Source organism: Gallinula chloropus (assembly GCF_964237585.1).
Source record: "Gallinula chloropus genome assembly, chromosome: 5".
Classification (NCBI taxonomy): domain Eukaryota; kingdom Metazoa; phylum Chordata; class Aves; order Gruiformes; family Rallidae; genus Gallinula; species Gallinula chloropus.
In genome coordinates, this window is record NC_140090.1 from 13,623,195 (window position 1) to 13,645,849 (window position 22,655).

Below are 22,655 nucleotides of genomic sequence, written 5' to 3' on the forward strand. Positions count from 1 at the left end.
ACACCACCCAGAGACAGCATGGACAGAAATCAGAAAACTCTTTTCCCTTAGTCCTGTATGACAACAAAACAAACCACTGAGCAGTTGTGTAAGTAAGCTGCACTCACACCTACACTGCTTCAGCATCTAACACATACGGATCTGCAGCCTAAAGAGCACGGATTGGAGTCGTACAGGAAATGAAACAATCAGTGTCACAGTGTGGGACCTCTGCTGTAGTCTGTTAATGCTGTAAGCTGTTTGGCAGGTTAATTTTCCTCTTCCTGGTTGCAACGAGCAGCTCAAATCCAGCCAACACAGTTGGCCACTGATGGACTTATCTTCAGTCTTTCCAGGTACCGTGACTAGAGGTGCAGGTATTGTTAAGGGGGTTAAGGCCAAAAAGGAGAGTATGTTTCGGTGGAACAAAGGGAAACCAGAGGGAACAGTCACACGGAGGAAACATCCTTGGCCGCCTGAAACAGTCACCACTATTGCGAGCCACCATACATCGCATGGCCGCAAGGTGGCCACAAAGTTCTCCTCATCTTTCCGACACGAACGCAGAGAGGTGAGGGACACCGTGCTCAGACACTACACAGCTGGCAGCACTGCCCACGTCTGCCATCAGCACTTGAGAGGCAGCACAGCAGGGTGAGACGAAACCCAGTGTGAGTGGAACACAAGTAGCTGCTGTTCCTCGCGTTCAGAACGAGCTCCAGTGTGGTACTTCACTTCCCTGGCGGGAGAAGGTCAAACGTGCGCGTGGTTTTGTATCCCGGGTCAGACTGTAATTCCAGTTAGACTGCAATAAATGTAGCGTCTCCTCCTGGATCCCAGCAAACCAGCTGGCTGTTTGACTCCCACCCAGCAAGTCCCATCTCAAGCAAGTCTGTCGGAAGGATCCCTTGGAGATATGTTAGAAGATTGGAGTTTTTACAAGGTGGGAAGTGCAGAAACTCCTCCTCCTAGAGTTCAGTGGTGAGTAAACATTTCATCCTTATTGTAGCATCCTCAGTGACTGGGCTAAAAGGGAAAAGAATGAGGTCCTGTAAATACACTCCTCCAAAAAGATCTCTCACAATGGATCAGAAAAGAAAAACAAATGTTGTTCTGTAAAGTGGTAACAGCTGCTCTCCTTGTAATTTAATGAGACCAACAACAGTGTGGGGAAGAGCAAACTGCATCGATCTCACACAGTGCAGCGGCAGCATCACAAGAGGTTCACCAAAAGACCCAACCATGACCACCATCATTCTGCCTTGCAGCATGGCATAATAAAGGGGATTCTACAGTTTCTGTTCTCTGACTTCCTTACAGCTTGGAAATAACAGGGGGACATTCCACTTCCCTCCCTGATCCTCTGGCAGGTACTGAAAAATGATAAAGAGTCTTCTCAGAAAATCTGCACCATAATTTTATCCCAGTACTAAGAGGTGTTAGCAGCTAAGGAAAGAAACCAAAATGATAATTGAAAAGAATTAATCAGCTGTGTAGCACATGAGTGGTGAGGAGGAGACCTTACCTTGCAAGGACTTCAGACGTCTGCTGGGACGGTGGCAATCCAGCTGATGACAACAGAGTCTCCGTGCTGCCTTTCACTGCCCTCATAGCTAAGGCAACATCATTTCCCAAAGGCCCATTGGAAATCAATCCAGTCTGAATTGGGGAGAATGAAACAGGAAAGTGAAATAAAACCCTGTCAGGACAAGACAAGCTAATTTTTCAATATGGTTAATGTGTAACAGCATAAACTATGATTCATCAAGTTCTGGGGTGGGCTCCACTAAGTGCCAGTTCATAACAGAACTTTATGGCATTTACTTGCAATGTAACGCAGCAAAAAATGAAGTTTAAATATTTAAACAGGGTAAGTGACTTTTTTATTTATTCCAACTGAATTAGTTTGCTTTAGTTTGGGTCTGGTACAATATTTTATGGACTTTCATATTACTATAAATATTTCACCGTGTTACTTGATATTCTGTTTTGTAATTATGACAAAAGTTTGGGGGTTTTGGGGGGTTTGATATTAAGGAACGGTCAAATAACTCACTGGCACTATCCACCTTGGTGTTATCGTGGGCTGGGAAGACACCTACAAAAAGCAAACAAATGCTCATTAGGAAAGGTTGGGAGTAGCTGTGAACATTCTCAAAACAACACTGCTGCCCAGAACGACCTTGGATGTTTGTCCATCACCAGTCTTTGAACCATGCTGGCAATTAGCTGCAGACGTGGGTTTTTTTAAACCTACATAAAAGGGTTGATTTGTATTATCAGTTTATTTCCCAAGTTATTTCACACATACGTGTCTGTGTGTGCACATACACCCTTACATGTAACTTCTGACGTACTGCATACACCAGAGAGCATGAGAAGCAGGCTGGCTCTTGCAGGTGCACTAGAGTAAGGCTACAAGCTTGTGTGGCACACCTACAAGTTAGCTCTTTGGTTCCTCCACTTCCACAGCAAAGCCATAGGGTTTACAACCCTACGAGCAGGGGGTGACATGAGATCCAGGTCCAATCGCCACCCGCTCTACTCAGCAGACCCAAGCCTGGTGGACAGATGCCAAAGCCAGAGGAGAGTTAGTGGGTAAAAACCATTGCAGTGTGAAGGAAGAAGTTGGGTTTTGAAATACATTTACCCGAGGTGTGGCTTCTGTAAAGTCAATTAGATTCTCTGTCAGTGATGTTAAGGAAACGTCCTGGTCGTCTGGAGCGCTCTAAGGAATAAATCAGTTTTGAATTGAATTCCCAGTAGTAAACAGATAGATCTGCTGAAACTCCTCCTGAGTTACAGACCAGTGATGTTAACAAACACTGCCATTGATCAGGCCTGCTTTCTCAAGCCTTTCCATACGATCTCTTTTGATCAGCCTTTTCATTTCACGTTTTCTCATCAACATGCTGGAAACAATGCTGCTGCCATGTAAGCTGTGTCCCATTCTCCTGCGCGAAGATGGGGTACTGTGCCCTTTGACAAGAAGGTCAGCAAGGTCTGTGAGCCAAGTATTTGAACTCAGAAGACAAAATTGTTAATTATTCAGTGGGATCAACTACATAATACTGGTTTAGAGAGACAGTAGCCAAAGGGCATGTTGCTTTAGTCATCCAGAATAACCTCTCAGTCTGCTGAAATAACAGCAGAGTCCTATGCTGGTCTCCTCTTCTGGAGAAGGACAAAGGAAAGCTGACCCCTGAACTGCTTACATGCATTTCATGGAGTCCACTTAAAAATTACATTAGCCTTAAGGTAACCAGAAAACAACAGTTAAACATGTCAATTTAAATTTTTCCTTTGTAGGAATTTATGTCAAAACTTCATCCCTGAAGCCTCCTTCCTGGAGCATCAAATCACTGGGATGTGAGGGGCACCCCACCAGTGTGAGGAGAGCAATCAGTTTAGAAAAATAAGTGTCAGGCCAAAAAGAACCCCAAAGGATGGTCAGAAATGGCTCTGGAGATGTGCACTGTGTCCTGTGTGCTCCAGCAAGCACTCCTGGCATGCACCACGCCGGGTATGCACTGAGTTATGAGAGGCATGCAGCAAGGGCTGCTGCGCTTGCCTGGAGGCATCAGCAGTTCCAAACTCACAGAAAGCTTCCAGGCTGGCAGGTGACAGTACCTTTGAAACAGCAGCCTCCTCAGGTGGAGCCAGATTAACTGGAATCAGCAGGTCCTCTTCATTAGAGGCAGCATTGTCCTCACTTAACACATGACTGAAAGGAGAAAACATTCTGATCAGCGTGCTGCCGGGGTAGTACAAACCAGTACAAACCAGTGCTGCCTCCCCCATAGCTCAGCCCCAAAACTCCGGTTCCATGTGTGGTGGACAGAAGACTGCTGTTTGTGTGATGAACTAAAGGCCTTCCAGCTATCTCTGCAGACCACTGCAGCTCTCAGTCTCTGCTACAGCTGTGTACAGGCCCAACAGTATCAATGTCTTCAATCTCAAAGGAGCTTCTTCAGCCCTTGTTCCTAATTCGCCTGAAGCCTTCCTCAGACATCCTCTTATCTTCCTCTACAGACCCTGGGGCAGCAGGAGGACAGAGATTTCAGTCCTTTCAGAAGATGAGAGAGATTCCCTTACTGCTTGCTAAGACACTCACCCTGAGGCCTGGCCTGCTCTGATTAACTGTTGCAACAGTAATTAAAGATGCATCGTAAACCTGCTTAGTTAGGGGTAGCCTAACTGCTCAGACACCGTTCCTCCCCTCTTCATGGCTCCCCTTCCCCACAAACATATTACTCCTGAATCACTTACGGAACAAAGGTGTTGGAGGCAGGGATCGCTTTCAGGAGCTCCCTTGGGTCTTGAAATACTGGACTGGTTGCTGGAGGACTACTCTGTGCTTTGCTTGACTGGAGAACATTCCTGGCACGAGACAAAACCCAAAACAATCAAAAAACAGGTTCAACCCTCCAGGGAAAGCTGTTCACAAATCACTTGTTACAGAATATTTCTGAGATCACCAGATGTACATTTGATTCAATATCCCCATGTGCTCTTTGAGCATGCTCAGCTTCATAAATGGTCAAGAAATTACATGTTGTAACCCTGTAGCTTTTTCAGCACCTGAAATCCCACTGGAACTCGCAATCATTTGTCATTCAGTAATTCCCAGGAAATCAACTCTCAGTGTCAGGTGTTGGTTTGGTTTTGGTGGTTTTTTTACACACAGTTTTCCTCCTCCAGTAGCAAACTGCTGCTGTAAACAGACCCATTCCTTCTCCCCACAGTGAAGTTCCCCTCAGGTCAGAAATAACTGTGGTGATCAAAGCTGCTGGTGGAACAATGCTTATCAAACTGAAGTACGGGAGAACAAAGAATACCTGGATCACCTTTTATAGAATAAAACCTAAGAACTATAGCACTTGCTGGTTTTCCTTTTTAAAACACTTGGCACTCACCAGGTGAGCTGGTGACAGGGTTACCTACAGTATGACAAAGTAAAAAGCAATGGTCAACAAGCTGCTGAAAGACACTCTGAACTGCAGGTTCTCAGTGCTGAACTTCGTAACTTGACCATGTGTTTCTTCCAAATCCATTCAGTACCTGGCAGCGGCATCCTGAATATTGGAATTCTTGACACCTGTCAGGCTGTCTTCTCTTATGACCTGAGAGGAAAAACGTACAAAGACTTAAATTTCCATCCTCTGTCAGTTTCACAGAAGACCTGAGTGCCTCCCCAGCACCAAAGTCTGTTGTTCATCTACTGCTCAGCAACTTAGTGTGAAAACTTCAGTGCAGAAATAATTCACTGACATAGCCAAATAAAATACCATTCCTTGCCACAGAATCTACTAGAAACATAGTCCTAGTTACAGAATAACCTCTTGTTTAGAAGGCAACCTTGTGAGGTTATCTGGATCAACAACCACTGGAACCAGGCCTTGCTCAGGCCTCATCCAGTTACATGTTGAGCATCATCAAGGATGGAGGCTACTCCTTGGGCAACCATTCCAGTATTGAGCCACGATGCATTGTGATGAGTGGCTGAAAAGCCTTGGACTTTGGTTCCTGCAGTACCCTTATCTGCAAGGCACCTTCTCCGACACCAGGCAATCGAAGAGAAATAAAACACTGCAGAATGTCACAGTCCTTATCAGTTGAGTGCTTACCTTGTTCCCAGCTTCTGCCTGGGCCTTCAGGATATTGCTTTTGATATCTGCTGGAAGCCACGGTGCTGCTGTGACTGGGCTCTCGATTGCATTGTTAAGACATTTATCAGTCAACTTTACCACTTCATCCTAGACAAGAAAAACCTTTTTGTTAGAAGCAGTTCCCACATGGAAAAATCTCTGCTGAAGTTTATTAACACCTCTAAATAACAACAAGGCTCCAAGTGAGAGGACAATCAGCAGATCCATACTGAAACAGAAAAGCGATTTTTTCCCTTTATTTTGGAAATCAATTGTAAAGTCACAGCAAAATATCAAGTAAAAAAAGCACAATGCTTAAAAGTGGAGATGTGAAGTGCTGCACTAAACATACAGTGTGCAAGAGCTGAACTGTGGTCGTCCCTGAACGTGCAGACGGGTTCACCCACAGGAGACCAAACCAGCAGCCATCAGATTACACCCTATCACGACAGCCCAAGCACGAGTTGGCAATTTACTCTCAAATGCAACTTGGGGAGATCTTTTACCTTGAAATCCACTTACAGATTAGACCAGCAGTTTCCTGTGCTGTTAGTTAGCTACCTCTCCCATCACTGAAGGTATCAGAGCAAACTGGCAGCCTGACACATAATGAAGACAATTAAAAATGAGGTACCTTTCACTACAGTATATGTCATTATGCAAACTGCATTTCTTAATTATAAAATGTTAATTAAGCATTCAATCTACTAATTGGTATTTGATTAGTGACAGAAGTTAATTAACTGAGTGGAAACTAAACCTTGTGACCTTTCTTCTTGGGGTACAACTCAGCAGGGGGAGACAGAGCCCTGCTTCCCTGGCCATATGCCACGGTGGCTGGCTAGGGCTGGGCCTCTGTGCCTCACTCCTGCAACACACCCTGGGTGGGCCCGATCCTGCTGCACCTCCACAAGGAACAAAGCCCATCGCAGGGGAGAGAGGTTAACAAGGGCAGAATACCTGTCCCCCACACAGCTCTTGATCTACCTGTAGTTCTTTTTGCTCACTGCTAGTGAGAACTTGTAGGCATCTGGATTTGCAGAGGGGAAAAACATTTCCTCTTCTCCTCTCCCTGTAAATCACCTTTTGGCAGACCCAAATAGGAATTTATGAGACTATCTAAAGGAGAACCCATTTTACAGTTTTGACCCCTGTCAGCACTGAACACAGCCTTACAAAATATTCCAAGGATCACTGTCAACATGAAAAGGCTTAAGGACAAACATCCAGTGTTAGTCATGACCGTTGCTAGCAGATAGTAAGAGAGTCACATAATTACATTTAAGTGTTTTTATTTTAGAGAAGCTGCTGGAACTACCAAAAGTCTGGAATAATTAAAATGGAATTATTGTTATTTGTACAGTCACAGCACCCAACTGAGACAACCTTAAATCATTACACTGGACCTCACTGCACCGGATGCTGTATGTAACAGCACCTGCACAGAATTCCTGAAGTGTTACTCCAGCACTGGTGATACAGGGGATACAATTATTTCAACAGAGCACATCAGGACACTGCTGCTTTAAGTGCCTTTTTGTGGTTTAACTTCCTCTCAGCTTCCCTCACGTGAGACACTAGTTACAGTAGGTCACTCCTGTCCATTAGCAATTAAATTCCCAACTTTTGAGAAGGTTAGTACTATAAAAAAATATTTTAATGTGAGCTAGTATAAGTTCTATACCACCAAGGAAATACTTCCCTGATATTAAAGATCCATTTTTCTCAATATTTTCTATTTTGTGCTTGAAAAAAGCATTGGTGTTTTACTGACTTTTTAATAGAAAGCCCATAGCTAGAGGTGAAAGCATTTGGCACCTGGTGATGCCTCAAGATGTCTAACTTCCAGGACATCTAGTTGTTCACATAAAACCAGTAAACCTCCTGGGATCTGTCAATATTTTAACTTGTTGGAAACTTTTATTGTTTCCATGTACTAGATAAGCTATACTTACACCTCATTCTTCCATCAAAATACAGAGCTAAGCTGCAGTGTGAAAAGGGAAGGAAAGATTAAAGGCAGCAGGGTGTGCAGTCCCAAATCTTTTGTGCTTCTGAGCAGCATTCCCAGTGCCACTGAAAATCACTTTGTGCAGAGAGATGTAACGCCAGGGGCACGTTTTGCAGCAACTTCCACGTGTTTGCACATCACAGCGGGTTCAGGAGGAGGAAACTCTCCCATCCTCACACATTCCTGACTCTGGTGCAGCCCAAACGCAGGCAAACAGGGTGAACTGTTGTTGGTTTCACTTCAGAAGCTGGTGAAAGCAGAGCAGCAGTGTATTTAAGAGCTATTTGCTCTCCTTTGTCAGATCTGGTCACCACACCAGTGCGAGCTGGGAAAGGACAAAGTCGCTTTCTTCCATCCCCACAGATTCTGGCAGGGAGCAGCACTGAAGAATGAAGCCATTCATTGCCCCCTTCCCAGTTCTCATTCTACAAAGATTTCCCTTTTTCTCTAAAAGAACACAGATAGCTAGATAAATATTTCAAGATTGATTGATGGCAAGTGTACAATTAAGATGATGCTGGCTGGCCATTTCTGACCCTGACGGAAAAGAGTTTAAAAGTTTGTTAAAGCTGATGTGAACAATTCAGTGGCATTTGACAGTGTCACTTAGGGAGTTCAGGATGCAGCTCTGCCTTCAGAAGCTGAAAAACTATTGGCATCTCCTCCCCACCACATGCATTTTAACAAACCTCTTAGGTGTTGTAACAGTTTCTATGTAGGTAGGTATCTTACACAATGGTAAAACTTCAGAGAGGGGATGAGACCGCTGAAAGTTGTGATCACACACTTCCAGAGAGAAAACTAACACTGTTCATCAGCAGTACCAGCAAGCTCCAGGATCTAAGCTTACTGCAAGGCCTTGGTGGATCTACTGCAGTCCCATCCAGCTCAGTCAGAAGATGCCATAAGAAGAGCAGAAGTAGGTGCAGGAGGAGAACCAATAGGTACATTATGTGACAAGCATCATAAATGGAAACTTGTATCTTTTCTAAAGCAGCTTTCAAAAGCAGAAAACAAGTGTTTTCAATAATTATTCTTAAGTCTCTCCTTTCAGGACTCATTTTCCAACTATTAACCTTCATCTCTAACCACAACTAGGAGAGGTCATTTGGTGCTACTGTAACCTACACATTACAATTACAATTTGAAGAATTTAAAGTACACAGAGACAGCCTCTAATCTTTGTCTACCTTTTTAAACAAACACTCTCAAAAGTCATCACTTGGTAAGGTACATCACAGGCTGAAAAGCTTTATTCTGTCTTTTCTACCTGAGGAAAACCACTGACACTCCACTCTTGGGTTTCCATGATACAATCCACACTTCCTTCTTGAAAGCTGAAGTCTCTTTTACCCAAAGAAAGAAACATATGGGTACATGTCACATATTTCTCTGTTATGCAGATGTTCTTCTCTGATCAGGTCACTATCACCCCAGCATCTGTAACCTCCTGTATCCACAGTTACTGGACACCTCACATGACAGCAGCTGGATAGCAGTGACTGTAATAGCCCATTACAGCCAATTCTGCTCGCTTACACTGTATCAGCCACAATTTAGAAACCACCACAGCACTTCTGCTCCACTGTCTCCATTTAACCCAGTAAATGGGGTTTTTCCCCCCTTTCAGAACTAAAGCAGAGCTCAACAGGCAAAATACTCTGAAATAAGCTGTGTTCATGCACTTCAGTGTATGCAGAGGCAGCGCTTCCACACAGCAGGGCCCAGAGGCTACTGACTAATCTTCTTAGAGTAATCTTAGTAAGGCCCTCCCCAGGCAGAGGGATGCAGAGGCATCCCTGATAACAGACCTTAAAGGGGACATGAGCAAAACAGCCTGCAGCACCAAGTGTACCAAAGCAGCGGCCCTCTTTGTGGGGAAGAAATGCTCAGGAATGGGCTGAGCAGAGCACGTACTGCTGAACACCTCTCTTGGCACCTGGTTCATTTTACTGTTGAGGGAGCAAGAAAAAACACAGCTGCTTCATGGAAAGTTAGATAATTCCTTGGGCCTCCCTGCAAGGGAGGGTGGTACCAAGAGAGATAACACTGCAGGTGCTTAACTCTGCTTGTTCAAAATGCAATCAAACACCTAAAGCTTTAACACAAGGGAGGACAGAGCAAATTCTTGTGGTTTTGTTTTTAATTCTTCTTTCTAAACATAGTATTTATTTATGGGCAAACCTGGAGGGAAATCTAAATTCCTAATTTTTTAAAGCTCATTAAAAAAAGAATATCCTGTGTGGGTACAGTTGGCTGATAATTGGTGAGTATATGAAAATTCACTGCTGTTGTAAGAGAAGATCCTGGCCCCTCCATCCCTTCTAGGAACTCTACGCATTTTCACTATGGCTCTAGCATTTCTGACCCCTTCCATAAGCCTATTTAACTCATCATGTAACAAGTTAAAACCAAAACCAACAAAAAACCCCCAACCTTAACAAAAAGTTCAACACAAAAAAGGCAAAACAATTTATCATTTTGTAGGCTACACCAAAACATGCAGTGATTCCTGGAGGTGCCAGGGGAGAGAGGGAAGCTGGGGAATGAAGAGCAAAGAGAAGTAAGGGAAAAGAGAGCCCTCACCCTGTTCAGGGCACTGAAGCTTGTGCATTGGCTCCTGTGGGAATGCAGCCTGACTTGCTCAAGAAGATTATGAGAGCACTAAATCAAACCACATCACTCCTCTGTGAAACACACTCAGCACTAACACCTACTTCAGAGAGGAGGTAAAAACTTAACAGGGGGGAATGATCACCAGCAAACTTGTCTCAAACCAAGTGTCCAAACAATGTTCTGGGAGGGTTACTGAAGGCAACTGGAAAGCACAAGGATGGCAGCTCAGCCCGTCAAGAACGAGGGTGAACTATACAACACCGTACAGTTAGTGACCTACAGATAAGAGACAACTGAGGAACATCTTGAGCATTTACCCCTTTCACTCCCACTGATGTTAGAAAACTTCTCCAGGCTGCAATATGCATACAGAGACCTTTGCCTCCCATCTTTATCTCCCTGCCCCACCACAGACAGATTTATCTGTTAACAAACCATTTGTTTTTCCTTTCCTATCCCTCAGTATTACTCACTCCTATTCCTAAAACTCTTGCAAACAGACCAAGGCAAGGGGAAGAGTTTCCAGAATGGCCTGAACAATGCCAGAAGGAATGAAGCCCAAGTACCTGTACGTTCAGGTTTACGTTGGGACGCTCGGTTGGCACGGGGCTGCTCCGCTCTGTCTCCAGCTGCTTCAGCTTTAGGAATGTGTCTTCAAATGCTGAAAAAGACAGAAAAGGTATTGCCTTGCTAACGTCACAGTGGAGTCATTACACTTGTAACTTGCATTATCCCTGAACACAAATTAAATGGTTTTAGAGGTGTGGAGAAGTGCAGGGATAAGGGGGAGCTACTTGCTCAACCTCCAACGCGACTTTCAAGCCTACAGACTGCCCGTAGCTCATCACAGCACTCCACACTCCCAAAGGGCTTTACCCAGCCATCCTCACAGTGAACCAGCGTAAGCAGAAGTTAATTGCTCAGATGGTTGCCCTTCATTTCACTGTATTTGTGGCTAAACTCAAACCCCACAAAGAAGTGTGACTTTTCCCTTGGAAATAAGCTGCTTGGAAATGAAACAGGGAGATCTGATCACCTTTGTTGTCCCCGTGGTGGGTAAAACTGTCCCTGTGCATATAACCCATAAGAGCTTTCTAATAGATTTCTGGATTTTTGTAAGGAAATAATCTCACAACAACCCCTTCAGTTACCCTTGACCCCACAACTGATAAGAGGGAAAAATCCTTAAGTTTGCTTACGATCAGAGTCTGCTTTTTCAGCAGCAGTTTCCTTTGTGCCAGGATGAGGGCAACTAACAGCCTCTTCTGAATCTTCTGCTGCCAAGCCAACAACTGGACGGCCTGTGGCATCATCCACACAACTTTCTGGCAACTCTGTGCTGTCCAGCAAATCAACCAGAGGTATGCTGCAAAGGCAGAAAGATGGGCAGAGATACACAGGACCACGTTACCACTCTTCCTGTAACAGAAAAAGCTTCAGTGCACATGCACACACACTCTTTTATTCACGGTGTCTTCTGGTAACCAGACATACTCTGTAAAAACTCTTCAGGTAACGAACAGGCATTGCCTTTTGGTGAGTGAAAAAACGGGGAACATTTCATGGCTACAGAACAACTAACTTAATAACAGAGCAGGTCTGCATTGCTTGCTGCTTCACCAGTGGGGAAAAAAGTGGAGGAGGAAAGTTTTTAACCATCAAATACACTTTTTCAAATACATGTCAAGTTTTTTCTAACAAATTCAAGGCACACTTGAGGATTTTTCCACAAGAAAAATCAAAGGGGGAAGGAAGATGATCCTGTTCATGAGAAGCTGTTTGTACAGTGCTTCACCCAGCACTTGTCAGCAGAACAGAGAGCAGGAGGGTGCACTGCAGAGGTCTGACACTGTGTTAGTGTCGGCTGTACCTACAGCTACTTCCAGTTTTAATGTCCTGGGCAGAAACACTGAATGAAACCTTTGTAGTCACAATATCTTTGAAGTGAACCCTGCCTGGATCACTGCTTTATCTCCTTCAATTTCTAATGGAAATGTCTCCTTTTTGTTTTGTCCTACCATCTGTATTTACAATTAAAATAGAAAAAAAAAAAAACAATTAAAAACCCAAAAGTTATATTATGATGCTTATGTTATGCAGAACAGTCAGGAATCTCATCCGTCCCTCCAAAGTTCAGGAACAGCTAAAGCTCTCTTAGCAGCAGACAGATACAGAGACACCAGCTGCTGTAGAATGCATTAATCGGACAACCTGTGCACACAACTGCATTCTGACTGTCACTCATTTCATTCAACAATCACACATACAGTTTGGTTGCAATATTGGTTTAAGAAGAAAATATCTATCACTCTTCCAAGTCTTGTCCCAAATTCAATGGTACCCAGCAAGTACCCGCCGCAGCAGAACTTTGCCTTATGCATGGACAGGGACACTTCCTACAATGCAGACCAGCTTCTCCTTCCTCCAGCCCCTGGAAAGTGGAAGCAGCCCTGTGCTCTCACTAGAAGCTTCAAGAAAAAACTCCTCCTTCCCACTCAAGCACCCCAATGTTAAATACAAACCCCTGAAACAGATTACAGGGTATCACCATTTTAGTGCTAAAAATGTATGAATCATCTCAAGACAATTAATTGCCATACAACAAACCACAGCCACTTGCTTTTTCTCTTAAGGCAACGGAACAAGAAGTTTCCAGCAAAGCAAATAATAGAAAACCTCTCAATCTACTGTCTTGTGCACCCCAAATGGGCAATGGCAAGCTGCAGAGTCTTGTAAAGGGGGAATGATGGACACAGAGAATTCAATTGTTGGCAGTAACAGGCAGGAAGGGATGTTCTTTCAAGTAAGGCAACAAAGAAAGGGAGACGGAATCCTGTACCCTACTGACAGAAGATGCCTGTGCAGAAGAGTGAGAATAATATATAATTTTATAATTTTCACATGAAGACAACACTTTTCTTTCTACTTTCTAACAGTTTTCTGTAAATAGCATCCAGCATGCTGAGTATGATGAGTACAGGAGTTCAGATCTCGCCTGCAGCAGAGGTGCTGAGGCCATGGCACATGGAAGGCACTAGGTACAAGCTCCTATGAACTCCACATAAGGTGATCATGATCAGCAACATGGTAAGTGATCAGCAACACTTCTCTGTGCTGTAATCTTCTAATGCCTTTCTTACCATTGCAGCACAGCAGAGAGAAAAGGAGTGAAAAAATGAAATTTATCTTCATTAGAAAATCCCTAGGATAATTACACGACCCTTCCTCCCTTTGGCAGCTGCAGTAACCTCTACTAGGCAGACAAATCGATTCACAAACCTGCCCACCAGTGATAAGGGTAGTCTTGCACTCTGCTGGCATATTCAAGTGGCATGCTCAACGTCTAGTGCTGCTCCTAGAGCACTGTACTGCTTACATTAAGGTGATGGAAGTTTGTAGAAAATCTGATTGCCATTTGTGCCATGCAATGGAGGACAGCCTAGGACTAGCAGACTCAAGAAAAGCCTCCTAAGCCACGATTTAAGTCAGAATTGACCCCATTTTGCCTTCAGACACACCAAAACACCTACTCAGTCACCCTGAGACAGGCAGCCACAAGGGGAAAGTCATACTATGGAGACCCTCAGGCACTGGAACTTGCAGGCAGAAAAGATGAGTTCCTCAAAGCACTTTACATCGTTTGAGGCCACGCAGATTCTTCACCCCTTTTAGAGCATCAGTGGGAAGTCTACCATGCAGGCTTCACAAATGAGCAGGCTATGGAACTGAAAAGCACAGGATACAATCTTCATCACTACACAGAACTTCTGACTTCCCTTATAGAAGGCCACTGAATTCACACCAGTCATAAGGGAAGTAATAAAAGGCTTCCCAGGAAAAGCACGGCAGTGTGCAGTACTCAAGAACGAAACAGGCATTAGCTTTCCACATTCCTGTGTTTACTCACATACAAATGATATTTGAACCTTGTGTAGTAGCAACTGCCAGGCTTTATGTCTTCAGAGTCAACTTCTGTCAGCATGTTTTAATCAATATTCTGAGGGAGACGCTGATAAACGGTACCAGGAGTTCAAGCCGTACAGTTACGAATACGTGACTAATCAAAGGGATTTAGTGCATGGAAAGGTTTGTCAACCCCTTAATAAATCACACAGAAGTTGTTAGGTACTCAGGGAACTCCCACAGTTAAGGAGTTAGCTACTGTATCATTTCATCTTTTTGCCTGACAAATACATTGGTATTAGTACGTACCACACAGCACACTGCATGTAAGGAGACTGAGAAGGCTGTCCCTTACAAACCTAGTAGGATTTTTTTTCACTTTCCTTGTTGAATAACAAAACAATACTTAATTCTAGTCTGTGAAATACAATCCACAAAAAACAGCAACTATCTGAGTCTGCTGAGAGAGAGAGAGAATTCTTTTGCAAATATGAAACCACATGGGGCATCCACAAGCAAGTTTAGGTTTTCAAAGCAGCGGTGACACAGAACAGTTTCTCACACTGACTCTGCGAGGTAGCAAAACAGTATGAAATTCTCTGTTTGTTTCATTTTGGGGTGTTCACTGTTGCCCCTGGAGATGAATAGTGATTTCCAGCCTGTCACCTTTCCAGGTTAATTTTTTTCCTAGCCAAAAATGCAAGAGAGAACTTTGTTTGCCTTTTAACGTGAGGGGAAAAAAAAATGAAGAAAAATCCTGGGAATGTCTGATCCTACAAACGGAGACTGTCCAAGCACATTCAGTTTTTAATCAAGCAGAGTTAAACATTCCAAGACTTTTGCTTTCTCCCATCTGTCTGAAGATAACTCCAAATAGTGACACAGTGTTAACATGTGCAAATCAGCGACTGCAGGAAAGGAAACAAACCAACACACCCTTAGGAAAAGGTGCTGGCTGCAGAACCTTTGTGGATGTTAAGCACAGACCTGTCACCACTGTACTGTTTCATGACATCCTTGTGTTTCCTCAGTGTTATTCTCAGAGCATGTGACCCATCCCTGGGCAAATGGGGCTGGGTGATGTTGGTACTAGTGTAGTGTAATTTCCCAGTCTGCTATGGAGAGCTGTCACTAACCCTCGTGGGAACCAGGATAATAATTCTCCTGAAATCAACATGAAGTCACACTGAAACAAGCCCAACAGAGCAAAATCGCCCCTCAGGCTTTATGCAAGATTCAAAGGCCTATGGCAAATATACCATACTAAACCAAACGAGTTCCCAAGGCAGATGGATTTCAGGCGGCCAGGGTTGCTTCCCTGAATCGGAACTAGATCTGTTGTCATGCAAAAAATGTATTACTCAAACTTCAGCCACAGCTTTAGTTACCAAAGTTGCAGTGAATCCCAGGGCAGTATGTGATGGTCAGCATGCTGCAGGCAGCTAGGACACCCAGCCTCTACTCAGCAATGGTGAGACAACACCAGAGTGCTGCGCTCTGGGATCCCCAGGAGAGAGATGTGGACATACTGGAGGGAGTGCAGCAAAGGGTCACAAAGATTATAAAGGGTCTGGAGCACCTGGCATAGGAAAGGCTGAGAGAGCTGAGACTGCTCTGCCTGGAAAAGTGAAAGCTCAGGAGGATCTTACCTACGTGTATAAAAATCTGATGAGGGAGTAAAGACAGCAGCCAGGCTCTTCTCAAGGGAGCCCAGACAGGACAAGATGCAATGAGCACAAACCGAAATACAGGAGATGCCACCTCAATGCAAGGAAATAACAGCTTTTTTGCTGTGAGGTTGGTCAAGTACCAGAACAGGTTGCTCAAAGATGTGACATCCCCATCCTTGGAGCCAGTCAAAAAGCCAGTTGGCAAGATCCTAAACAACCTGCTCTACTCAACCTAGCATGGGGGTGGACCACACGATCTCCAGAAGCCTCTTCCAACCCCAACTATACTTGAATTCCATGACAGCTACACAAAACTGACAGCCCAGGAGTCAGTCACTACTTGCGGATCTGAAGTTTAAACTCTGCAATAAAACAGTGACTTGTTCTTGCCTCAACATTCTTGCATTTTAAACACAAAACTATCCTAAATTTCTCCACTCTAATTAGTGGCTTCTCCCTCATCTACATACAAATTGTATTTTGAAGTTAAACCACCTGTTTTTATTGCCATATTCTTATGCAACTTCATAAACAATAAAGAAATAAGTAAGTTTGAGTCGCTCTAGAAGTTTACAGCATCCACACTTTGCAAAATCTAAACTTAAAAATAATTCAGCATATTGCTCTAATCACCTCCATATGTCCCACAGATCTGTAGCTTGTGCACCCTTTTAGTTTTTTCAGCAGAGTTGTAAAATACTCAGATTTCATTAGCAATCTCTTCTCTCCCTCTGCCCCACCATTTGGATGCAAGGGTAAGGAGGTGAAAACATCTCAGGCAGCATTAAGTCATGTCCTGGCTGAGATTTACTTTCTTGGTCCTTCAGGGCTAGATATAGGATTTTTGTATTTCTGGGAAAATTTGAAATTTATTAAAACCATTTGAAATGAATTCAAACGCTTTTTGAAAAGCCATATATGAGTGAATTTTAGAAGTGCTCTACCACAACTTTTCCATTTTATTTTTTTTTTTTAAATAGGAAAATAATATTGTAACTTCAGAAAACATATGAAAACACAAGGCATTCAAGGGTAAAGGTAGTTCTTCTCATTGTTAAGGGCCCCCAAGAACGCCAGTGAGCCATGAAGCTGGAGTCTTAACCTCTGACTTAACAATTAACCCCGTGAATCATATGGTGGGACTGGTGTTTGTCAGGACATACTTCTGTTTCATTTCAAATGGAGCACAGCAACAAAAAAGAAAGAAAATTGTATAGAAAGAATCAGAAGTTCTGATAATTTTATTCTTAAAAAATTAAAGTATTTCTAATCCATTTCCAAACATTTTTCAGAAGACTCGTTAAAAAAGAAGGGGGGTTAGTTTTCAGATCAATCATCTATCTTAGATACTTTTAAATAACCATGGTTCAAAAGAGGAGCAGTTACATGCTCCGTCTAAGACTTTCGAAACCACATTATAACCCACTACCTGAAGGTGAAGTTTTATTACAAATGTGAGTTCCTCCATGAGTCTCAAAGTGAAGCCCAGCTAAAAAAAAATAAATCTTTCAATCATTAAGAAAAACTTTAACACAATTAAAAAGACACATATATACTCTTCTTAAAGCAAGACTGACATGTGGCTTCTGGTCTATATGTTAATTTTTTCCTTAAAGACTAAATACCAACAGCAGGATATACACAGCCTTTGTAATAAAAGCTTTTTTCCCCACTCTACAGTCGGTTTTGGGTCCGTTGTCCTAATCTCAGACCAAAACACATTACTCCAGCCTCTGCTAGAAAGCAGTCTCTAGCTCCAGGAAGGCCCGTGCCTCAGAGGCTGGTCATGGTGGTTTGGACAGCATAGGCACCAGCAGCGCTGTGCATTCCTGCATTCTTCACATTGCGCTCATGGACAAAAGCCGTGTACTGTCCGTCCGCAGCGCGGGTCCTCGGCGGGGCCCACGCGTCCCACAGGCTTCCACCACGGTGACAGCGGTCGGCAGCGTCAAAGGGCCTGGATCATTGGGGAGCGGGAGGGGGCACAATTAGTAACCAGGTATGGATGAGAAAGAGGGTGGGAAAGTGAAGCAAAGGTAACGCCAAGAGGACTGATGCGGAAAGGCAAGGAAAAAGGGCATAGCTGGAAGGTAAATACTGAGGGAAGGAGGCATGCAAGTGTACGTGTACATGATGACACTGCCAAATAAACCCCTTTCTGCTCAGCATCAGGCACATCTTTGCAGAAGTCCGAAATGACAAGTTAAGCTATCTCATGTATACATCGTCTGCGCTTACCAGATGCAAAGCACTTCATATTTCAAAGCACTTCAAAACTGAGCCAGAACCACACACGTTTCACAGATGGGAGAAACTAATGGGATGCAGGAAGAGACCTCCCAAGTACACAGCACACTTTATCTGTGGGATGCTGAAAGGGTTTAAGAGGCAGCTCAAAATGTACACCTGAAACAAGCATCTATAAGCAACACAAGTTTTCAAAGTCACTGGAAAATGTAGGTTCTGATGCAAGTTCAAAAAGGAGGAGAAAACAGGAACTCAGAAAAATGAGCATTACTGTGCAGGAGCAAACGACAGAGCACAAACAAACTATTCACAACTTAGCTGGCTACGGGGAGAAGGACTACCACAGAAGCTGACTGTAGCTATATTTGATTAACATAAGCTCAGTTGGAAAAAAGAACCATTTTTTAAAAAGATAATACCAACTAATACCTTGCTTTCTAATTTTGCATATGAAGGCATAAGAGTTCTTAATTTTAATTTTTAAATTTACAAAAAGCCCACAGAAAAGCGGTGCAGAGTTATGGCTGGTCTATATGACAGCTGGAACAAAGCCCTCCAAATGCTAGAAAGAGGAGCAGGTGAGAACACCCATCACTTTAAACAGTGTTTTGAAAAATATTTTTATGCAGAAGCACTTAGGTAGCAAACTAAGTCTTTAGGCACAAGAGTTTCCTAAGTAGCAGGGCTAAGCAATTTACTGAAACAGCTGAATTTTAAAGACTTTTGAAAACAGACCATAATCTACACATTTTTGCTGTTCATCTAGAGGGTTCCTGGACAGCCCCCAGCTCAAATTCCACCTTCTCATGTCCCAGAAAGCTGGTTGAGCACTCCCAGCCCTGCCAGAACAGCCAAGCAACCAGCACAGCAGTTGGAAGATCACATGTGTTAAGGCAGAGAAGCAGAAAAGCATGCAAGAGTCACAACAGGGGTAAATGATTAACACTCAGGGATAGTCCTCTTTTAGAAAAGAGAGAGGATTTATATAAAGGTCACCCATGGGTAAATTTGGAGTTGGGTTCTTTTGTGAACCATGCTGAGGAACTGATGCGTGAATACTGAAGGTTCAGATCCTCAAGAGCTGATTACGTTATTTTCCCATTTCTACAATTTAAGCAGCTAAGGGAAAGCTACAACTACCAGCAAGCAAAAAAAAAACCAACAAAAAACCCCACCCTTACTTATTCCATAATACAGAAACGAATTATGAAAACTTTGTTTCCTGAAAAGCACAGAGACAGCTTCTTAAAAAGACTAAAGTTATAAAGTCACTGATTGTGTTTTAGTCTTCCCAGCCTCACAGCTCGTATTTCAGACCATGCATAGCAGTTTTCCTGTACTGACAGCTTTACAGGAATGGGGGGGAAGAAAAAAGAAACACTAAAATCCTTCCTATCTGGCAAAGTACTTTCCAGAGTCTGGCACAACTGCTGTTGGCAGCTGCAGCATTAACATTTTAAATTAAAGGAAACATTGACATTAGGAAGGGATCTAAGCTGCAAGGTAGCCAATACAGGCATCTGCCAAGCAGAGCAGAGAAACTCACGAGGTCAGGACCTTACTTCTAAACCCCTTCAATATAACCATCTACAAAATACCCAGTCCAAAAGATTTTGTGCTCTCAATCCTCAGCAAACTCTCTCTAAAAGAAGACTATTTTTCTGACAGAAAGAAAAGATAATTCATGCAGAAATAGGCCAATTAAAGACAGTAGCAGTTGAAAAGAGATCTTGTTAGCAGTTTCGAGACACCAAGACTTGAAGGCGCAATAGCCAAGTCACAGCCCCTGCATTAAATTCCTGAACATTCAGAAATAAATTCTGGAAATTGTATTAACTTCAGCCCATTTCCCATGTAGGAAGCCAGAATGTAGCTCAACTGCTGACTCCGCTCCAAACTGTTGTCGTCTTCCTACCATTGGTTGTGCCCTTGGCTACAGGCAGTACTGTGTCCCGTGAACACGTTAAAGCCTCTCTGTCAGAAGCTACCTGTATGCCTCAATAACAGTATGCCTCTATGAAACAGAACACAGGAATTACACTCTCAAGTCAAATGCATCAATTGCCAAGAAGCTTCTTTTCTTCATGGCATGCCGTTTGGGTTACATGCAGGTGGATTTGATATTCACTCCCACTCGTACAGAGAAGCTCCATACTGCAGCAGCTGGCATGCAAGCTGAGATTCCTTGACAATGTTGAGACAGACGGGCTAAAGTTCTTAATCCTGAAACAGGCCTACCAAGACCCAAACCAAAACAGATTGTGGGGAGTTCTCTCTGCTTCTGACAAAAGCAGGGGGATTTCAGTAAGCAACAGAAGCCTTGCAAATACTGGCAAGGACACTAGCACAAATCAGACACCCAAGGCAAGCTGTTTGGAGCAAGAGTCAAACATTTCCACCGAAGGAGATACCGGTTTCTAGCACACATCTTGCAATTAGACCAAAAGAATAAAAATAAAGCTGCACTGAAAATGCTAAAGAATAAAGAAACCACCACCTTTCACCCACCACCACGGAGGGAATCGAGCGATCAACAGGATCTCATCATAGACAAGCACAGATTTCAGATACTAGACAAATCAAGGGCAAAAGAAAGAAAAACAGCATTGATCATATGTTCTGATTCAAACTTCAATAAAATGCAACACAGAAAGTAGAATTACCATCCCACTTACAATCCAAATCCATAGTATTGGAAGTCAAGAAATATTTGTCATTGCACGGTTAGAAAGAAACATCTACTTTGAAGATGCCAAAGCAAAGTAGGTTATATCCCTGACAATGGGAGAAAACCATTTCTCTTGAGGGCTGAAACTGCTTAGAGTAAGAGCTTTTGTGTTTCTCCATTCCATTCCTGCTGCTCCTAGAGCCTTGCAGAAATCAGAATTACTCTTCTAGGAAAAACCTTACCATCTCTGGACGCACAAGAAGCTGAAGAAGTTAAGATACTGTGTGCACAAGTATTGGATTGATATATGTCAGTATCAGTTTTGAAATAGCTTTGCAATGTAGAATTACTTGAAGATAAATGGTATGTACATCCATCTTCAAACAAGTCATCTCATTTGAAGATACACCCAATCCATAAAACAAATATTCTGATTACATGAAATCAAAGCTCTTACCTTCAGCTTGCATCATTCTCCCCAAGCTCCCATTCTACCCAAGACAATGAGAAAATCAGCTTGCTCATTTCAAAAGGTTCAAAAGAGATGCACAAGGATACCACTTTACAAGGTTCTACATTTTGTTAAGGATCAAAGTAAGTCCTTGGGCCCCACGATACCAAGCAAAGGGTTACAGGGAGTATTATGGCAAATGAGAAGGACCTCACTCTCTCCATAACTTGAAAATGCTGTTCCTGATTTACTAACTAAAACCCCTGAAGAAATTTTCTTTTGGTTGGCAGGCCTGTTGACCTCACCTCCCCACATTATGTTCACAGCTAAAAATCAGCTGCAATATCACTAACTTGACTGTCAACTTACGTTAAAGATACATGGAAAGCAGCTTATTTAAGTGCAGATAAAAGAAACTGGCACTTGAATCATGCATAAGCAAGCAAAATCCATTTCCCAGCAAAACAAAACATACCACTTCTTGTCTTGCTGGCTGCCTCCTGGGCTCCTTGGGAGCTTTTCTATTTCCACTAAGACTGGGGCAGAAGGAACTGTTGTGAGGACAGGTAGGTTTGGCTTTGCATTCCAGCTCTTTGGAGACAGAACATAAACCAGGAGGTTACATACACACCTGACAATGACACATTACACACAACAAAACATATCACCACTTCCCCTTAAGCACAGAACTAAAGCAAGGCTGTTGTCTTCCACTACTTCACACAACACTGTATGCCTATGCCCAGCTTTTTCTAGTACTGCCAGCGCTGCTGGGATCATAACGAACCCAAGGCTGCTCAAAGATGTCAGTGAAAAGCTGTAGCCTGCTGTGTTCTTTTTAAATGTATGCAGTGATGTTTTCCTTCTGTAAACTCTGTAGTAATGACTGGCACCTTTGGGTTGCAGACCTTTAGACTGCCATTTGAAACAGACCTGCTCCTGAAAAAAAACCCCAACTATCTATCTACCTATCAGTAGAGATTGAGTATTTTAATGTTAAAACAAACCAGACTGCTGTTTTCACCAATATGTGACCTTTCTGTTGTGCTCTCCAACTGAAATATTCCAGAAAGCAGGACAGGTTCTTTTCAAACTCCATGTATTGCTTGATACTCTGAAGGAGAGTTACCTTATACTACCATTCCTTTTCATTGAAACAAGGTATTCGGCAAACAAGTACTGATTTTTGTCTCTGACTTTCCTTCTCAAACTCAGAAATCACTGAATTTTTGCTAACAATTTATTGCTTAATTTTCAGGTGCATTCCCTTCTTTCAGAGAAAAGAATACTGCAACCAGGTATCAACACAGGTGCAGATAAAGTACACTTTTTTTCTAATGCTATTTAGCATATAGAATTCACATGCTTTGGATAACAACTCTGACACAAAGGTACTTTTTCTGAAAACATCTATCTATAAATAGCATAGTTGCTATAGTACTGGGGCATAAGGCACATACCT

The 22,655-nt window shown here is 43.1% G+C and overlaps 1 protein-coding gene across 1 annotated transcript in view; it reads right to left on the reverse strand.

Annotated features, from left to right (window-relative positions):
* Window positions 1-936: 936 nt before the first annotated feature.
* The window catches only part of EPB41L5 (erythrocyte membrane protein band 4.1 like 5), a 52,425-nt gene continuing 30,706 nt past the window's right edge, over window positions 937-22,655 (reverse strand). The window contains exons 16-26 of the mRNA XM_084264481.1: window positions 21,669-21,784; window positions 11,454-11,620; window positions 10,821-10,915; window positions 5,607-5,735; window positions 5,041-5,102; window positions 4,249-4,359; window positions 3,610-3,703; window positions 2,630-2,707; window positions 2,036-2,077; window positions 1,505-1,638; window positions 937-1,005 (exon numbers count right to left, since the gene is read on the reverse strand). Coding sequence (XP_084120607.1) covers window positions 948-1,005; window positions 1,505-1,638; window positions 2,036-2,077; window positions 2,630-2,707; window positions 3,610-3,703; window positions 4,249-4,359; window positions 5,041-5,102; window positions 5,607-5,735; window positions 10,821-10,915; window positions 11,454-11,620; window positions 21,669-21,784 — 1,086 coding nt within the window. The 3' untranslated portion in view covers window positions 937-947. The remainder of the gene's footprint in view (window positions 1,006-1,504; window positions 1,639-2,035; window positions 2,078-2,629; window positions 2,708-3,609; window positions 3,704-4,248; window positions 4,360-5,040; window positions 5,103-5,606; window positions 5,736-10,820; window positions 10,916-11,453; window positions 11,621-21,668; window positions 21,785-22,655) is intronic.